Genomic DNA, 6,052 nt, shown 5'->3' on the forward strand with positions numbered 1-6,052 from the left:
GAGCTTAAAACACAGTCGTATGCTAAACAAGACCTGATTGTTATGTCAGAAGTCAGCACAGAGTGAGCTGAACTACACCTAAACAGCAGCTAAACATTAAAATTTGTGGTAGGGAATAGATATGCCAATATGCTGACAAGCCTGCAGAATAATCACCATAGTGATAATACTTTTATCTTCAGCGCTGGGAGGATATGTTGATGTTTTCATCTTGTTGTTGTACCCCAACAATATGGAAATACATCAAATATGAATTAATCAGTGAAGTGAACTCTATTATTGAAATTAGCACCCTTGACAATAAGCTCATGCCTTGATGCAACAGTGATAATGAATTTATCTTTGCTGGTAAATTGCATTATGTGGAAAAATCCTCAAGGTTATGACAACATTGCAAATAGCGCAAGTGTATATATATATATTATTATTATTACTGTTAAACTGCTGGAAACAGGTCTGATCATGCAAATATGATGCAGCCGTTATATATATTGTCAGATTGTACAATATGGGAGATGGTTAATTGTAAATGTCACAAAAGTAACTAAAAACAAGTGAAAACAATGTCTGCTGACATATTAGATTCCCTGCTTAACAGATAATCACCTGAACCAGTGTTTTTCCTTTTGTTCTTCATCTGCTCACAGGTGTCAGAAAATAAGAACTCACCAATTCAACGGCCTGAATGCATCACTCGTGTCAAAATGCTGCTGCAGCAGCATATATCACAGTGCCAGCAGCAACCAAAGTGTGGGTCACACCTGGAAGTCAAAGGTATGTGATTATTTTACTGAAACTGCTGTATACATCTTTAAATTCATAATGAGAATCAGTCTTTTCTCACTGAAAAAAAATTAACTGATCATAAACCTCTAAATGTCAATGGCTGTATCCATCACAATAGGGGACTTAAAATATACAAATTAAAAACGCTTGTGCTTTTCCTTTTTAATGGCAGTATGTCTCCACCAGCTCTAATTTTAATAAATAGACTTCCATTTAGATGGAAATGTTTTTGGGAATGAATAGTTTTAGCTTTAAAGTAAAATTACAATAAAAATCTTTTTCTTTCTGACTAATATTCTAGCTCAAAGTTGTACTGCAAAGTCTGGACTGCATTTTCAGTTTTCTACTTAGTTTAACAAACAGACATTACATGCAGCTGAAACATATAAATTCACAACGAGCTTGGATACTGGTCTCCTGTATGTAACGCGGAGTTTCTTGCTGCCAATCAAGTCTTGGACTGCAGCTGTTCTCAATCTAGTCTGATTACAGCAGAAGGCTTTCTTCGCAGTTCCACCGAGGGCGCCGAACAGTATTGTTTTCTCACATTTTGCTGTTGTTTTCTTGTGAAATGCCGTTTGTGGAGGAGCCCGCCCATCTCTCTAAATCTCGTCTGAAGTCGGCTTTAGTCGCTCATAACGTCGCGCTGCCACCTGCAGCGAGCAAAAAGGCAGTGTATGTGGAGCTGCACCTCAAACACATTGATCAGAAAAACGCGGCGGATTTCTCCAGCGACGAGGAGGACCGTGCAGGAGATGTGAGTCCATATTTTGTGGCTACATGGTTTTTCTACTGTAGACTTTTTCGAAGTAGAGACGAACTTAATGAGTGACAATGACAAAGTATTCGCTCTGTGCAACGGCTCTTTAGTATCGGCTGTCACAACTGATGTCCATACATTAAATTGGTATCAATAATGCCAGACGTTGCCAATGCTAATTCTTTCACACCGCAGCAGCACAAGTTCAGCAGCTGTGTGCTTTGGAGGTGTGGAGCTCTGGACCATTGCTTCCGAACAGCCCTCTTGCTGTTGCACACTTGAGGACTTCAAGCACTTAAACCACCTGCTGTACAGTTGGTATATGTTACATGAGATGTTTCTGTAATGGAGGCTACCATTACAGGCGTGTGCGCACCTGTCACGCTCATCTAGCTCTGTTATGAAGGGGAACGCTGGCGCTTGTCATGTTTTGGGTAAACTATCAAAACTAAGCACAACATTGTGTCAGTTTCACTTTTAGAAACCGCAAGATAAAGTGAACAGGCGTTTAAACTGAGAAATGGTAATAAATGTGTGACGTTTCCTTGGTCTCCCCCTGAATGTGAATTATTAGTTGCAACCTAAGTTTATACATTTTTTTTCTCGTATTTTTTTTCTCATATTTGGTATTTTATATTATGTATCAGATTTTTTTTTTTTTTTAATTTATTTATAAATTATATTAATTTTTCAGTTGGTTTGGTGGGGTACAACAAAGTAACTTTATTTGGCTTTAGTGTGAATAAAATTTAAAATCTTTATAGCTTTTTAATTTTTTTTTTTTTTTTACTTCTATCTTTTTTTCTATCATATCTAAACATGAACGCAAATGACTTAAAACATGATTAGAAGACTGAACGGATCCATAAATGACAGCCTCCAGCTGTTTTTATTTCTATCTTCACACCTGGATCTTCCTGGCATTTAACTCACAGCTGTTATCACTTTAAATCGAGCAAATCTTGTCTTTGTTAGGACAAGAAAGATCCAGAGGATGCAGAGATGCCTGTTCCAAGTTGTCTGACTGATGAGGACCTCAAGGCCACATTACGCAAACATGGTGTTAAACCTGGGCCTATAACTGGTGAGGGTTATGAAAAGATTTTTTTTAAGCACCTTTTAATTTTTTTTTCCCATTGAAAAAAGTCTTTATACATAACATTCAGATGGTTTTTAGATCTATATAGACCTAGACCTTAAGAGGAAATTGGTTTCATGCTCTGTTTCAATGCCAGCCTCCACTAGGGTCTTGTATGAAAGAAAACTCCATAAACTGCTACAGTCTGATAGATGTGAAAGGTTGAATGAAGCAGACAAAGCCATACTGTACTCTGACTCTGAAGAGGAGGAAAAGCAGCAGGAGAGAGATGAAGACTTGGGTATGACAAGAAATGTTTGGGGGTTTATTTGAATAAGATCTTGCTTTATTCGTATCACAACGTTGTATTTTTCTCTGGCTTGTACAGGTTCAGAAAAACAACCTGACCCTTCAGACCAAACCCAACAAGAGAGCAGCCAGGTGAGGAATTATTTTAGAGACTTTGGTTCTTTTAGATGAAAGTCACTTTTTTTTTTTTTTTTAAATGTTCTCTTTTTAACAATCTGGTAGTAAGTTGGCCTTATTGCCATCTGCTGGGTATCATACTGCCACTCAACAGTTCTATCACAGCACAAAACTTCCCTCTAGTGCCACCTAATGGTTACTCATTGCAGTTTTAATACTGGATTCAGATTTTTGCCAAAGCATTTGAATTGTAACTTTTGATGTTATTTTCTTTAACTTTTCAGAATCACATTTTTTACCCACAGTGCTTTTTACCCTCATCAAGGCTGGTAATTACTGCAGATATTTCATATCATTTCAAGAACATTCTGTCAAACTGAATTGTTAAGTGATAACAAAGTTGTTTCCCCCCCCCCCCTTTCATGGGCTTGGCTTTTTAAGCGCCCTTGTCCTCCTAGGAACACAAGATGTAGTTCCAACTGGAATTCACGGAATGCGTTAAAGTCTTCAGAGCGGAGTCAATCTCAGTGCTCACAGATTATTAGCACATCCGCTGCAAATCACCACACAAGATTAGGATCAACGGTAGGCTGGTCTTAGTAGGCGCCCTATGAATTTTAAATTCTCTGCATTCCTTAGTCTTTTTTTTTTGCTTTGTGAACCTCTCAACATACCATAGTTCGATGGTTTTTATTTACCATTCATATGGAGATGCATCATGTTTTATTGCTTTTAACATGATACCTTGCAGGTTCTACCTAGATCAAAGTCCACTGATGACTCATCACTTTCTTCTCAATACTTCAGCATCACTCAAATGGTTGAGGAGGAAAGTTGATCCACATTTAAAGCTCCATATTCAGTCTTTATTTTTGTTATACATAATCTCTGCTGGAGTTGTTGCTCAGTTTACATTCTTGCTGTAAATAGATGGAGAATTCGAGCTCACGGTCTGTCACAGACAATGCGTGCGAGTTCAATGGGACCAGCGTGCAGGAAAACTGGGCACAGTCAGACGGGGTCAGAGCTTATGGTGTTCAGTCGCACTTTACACACAAACTTTGGTGCCGGCTGAATTGTTTCAGAGGTTTTTTTTTTCACATTAATGGAGACTGGTGTCATATACATCTTACTGGCTCTTAAGATTTGGATTTTGATCCATATCACTTGATGGGATGCACATGCACTTACTACACAAGCACTATATGTTTGATGGGGTGTTGATTGAACTTTCTTTGATGTAAAATAAAAATGAAATCAATCTATAAAATTCAATCGGCACATTAACTTTAACAATTACTTAAATGTTTTACCAAACTCTGGTATATGATTTGCAGTTACTAATGTCATGCATTGTCAATATTCTGGTTAGTCTTTCCTTTCCCAACCCACTCTGTTTTTAATTAAAAAAACATCCCAGTACATCAAACTTGGGAGCAGAACCTTTGTTTGTTTTTCATTACGGTCACCATCTTTTAATTCTACTTGAAATGCAGGGCTCCTGTCTTTACTGTTTCTGGTTTCATTTGTGTCATTTCACTCATTTTTACCGTCTTTTCTAGCCTCCCCAGGAACCTGTGAAAGATGCTTTCAAGGACATCCTTCCAGACAGTAAGACCACTCCGACAGGGATCTAGTAAGTACCACACAAACCCTGTTGAAACTTACTTGCTGCATAAGAGATAAAATAAAAAGATTAAAAAAAAAAGAAGTTTGGCAGATAAACATCTTTCACATGGTGTAAGTGCTCTGACTCAATTATAAGGATGTGTATTCCATTGTTTTTCAGCGTCACTCGCCGGAGACCCATCAAGGGTGCCGCACAGAGACCTGTCCAGTATTCCTACCCTGACAGTCCTGTGAGTCCCATGACCCAGCAGAGACGGGAGGTGGAGCGCTATCTTGTACCCATTCACATACAGATTTTAGTTTTCATAATTGTAGCATGTGTCCTGTACCTTATTTATGTTAATGTTGAGGACAGTCTAAGCTATTGGTCATACGGTGAGAACAGGCTTCTGGTTCAGGCAGAGTCACAGGACGCAGATGTTGACTATGCACAGGATTAACATTGCTTTAATGTAGTGTTACTTTCACACAGACAGATTTTTGTTTCCCCTTTTGTGGAAGCGAACTACAAAATCCAGTTTTATACTTGTTTTTTTTTTTCTTTTCTTTTTGTTGTTTTGTTTTTTCTATAATATTGTCACTGTTCTTGTTACTATAGAAGTGATGCCGAAACGAACTAATTTTAAAAATTGTCTATTTTCTTAACCCTAATTGTAATATTGCCTTTTCACAGAACTTGTCACGGTACTTGCATGCCTTTTTTTTTTTTTTTTTTTTTTAAAATGTTTGATATGTACTTCAATAAAATTTCTATGCGCCTTTTCATACTGCAAAACAAGCCTTTATTGCACAAGCTTTGTATATTCTTTCTCCGAATGGTGATTTAACTAAAACTGAAATAAGCTCTTAAAACTGCTCTCTACATAATGTAGGCGTGACTGTCTGTGTCTGGCAGCGGGTGGCTCTAATGCCTGCAGTCACAGTCGACGAGTTCCGGGGTAAACGCAACAGCCGTTACAATGACTGAGTCGGGTTCAAAGTTAAGAATATTTAAGTTTTTAAAGATAATTATTAGCAGCTTACTTATTACAGTCCTGCTGTTATTTACAATAGCGGCTATCAGGACTCTTTCACTGGACGTTAACGCCGGACTTCAACTCGCACACTGGGAAAAGACGAATAACAAATCGCTCGTCATTGACCACCATCAGAGAGAGGAGCTCCTAGCAAATTTTAAAGGTATTCGGAGTCGTGTTGTAGTGGATGTAGATGGAGGTAGAGACACTTCTGTTTGGTAACAATTTGTCTCCATTTGTCCAGAGGCAATCCGCATCCCCACCGTGTCATTCTCAAATACAGAAAGCAACACCACTGCGCTGCATGAATTTGACAGATTCCTCCGAAAAGGTAAACCTGCCAGTAAAACGTGCTTA

General features: G+C 38.2%; 1 protein-coding gene across 2 annotated transcripts; it reads left to right on the forward strand.

Moving 5' to 3' along the window:
• The first annotated feature begins 1,088 nt into the window (after window positions 1–1,088).
• On the forward strand, window positions 1,089–5,445 carry lemd1 (LEM domain containing 1). Of its 2 annotated transcripts, XM_005731688.1 has the most exons (10): window positions 1,089–1,543; window positions 2,522–2,630; window positions 2,782–2,925; window positions 3,013–3,065; window positions 3,335–3,379; window positions 3,492–3,635; window positions 3,802–3,879; window positions 3,981–4,070; window positions 4,613–4,686; window positions 4,840–5,445. In XM_005731688.1, the coding sequence occupies exons 1-10, from the start codon at window positions 1,358–1,360 to the stop codon at window positions 5,117–5,119; spliced, it is 1,203 nt and encodes a 400-aa protein (XP_005731745.1). In that variant the 5' UTR covers window positions 1,089–1,357; the 3' UTR covers window positions 5,120–5,445. The 2 variants fall into 2 exon arrangements, with proteins under 2 accessions (XP_005731745.1, XP_005731746.1); XM_005731689.1 differs by lacking the exons at window positions 3,335–3,379; window positions 3,492–3,635; window positions 3,802–3,879; window positions 3,981–4,070.
• The last annotated feature ends 607 nt before the right edge of the window (window positions 5,446–6,052 follow it).

The sequence above is a fragment of the Pundamilia nyererei genome, unplaced genomic scaffold (genome assembly GCF_000239375.1).
Source record: "Pundamilia nyererei isolate P.nyererei 1_Seehausen unplaced genomic scaffold, PunNye1.0 scaffold00044, whole genome shotgun sequence".
Lineage (NCBI taxonomy): Eukaryota > Metazoa > Chordata > Actinopteri > Cichliformes > Cichlidae > Pundamilia > Pundamilia nyererei.

Coding starts and splice junctions, on each gene's coding strand:
- lemd1 (XM_005731688.1), top strand. CDS start 1,358: ATGCCGTTTGTGGAGGAGCCCGCCCATCTCTCTAAATCTCGTCTGAAG. Junction 1,544..2,521: donor AGGAGGACCGTGCAGGAGAT/GTGAGTCCATAT, acceptor TGTCTTTGTTAG/GACAAGAAAGATCCAGAGGA. Junction 3,880..3,980: donor TCACTCAAATGGTTGAGGAG/GAAAGTTGATCC, acceptor TGCTGTAAATAG/ATGGAGAATTCGAGCTCACG.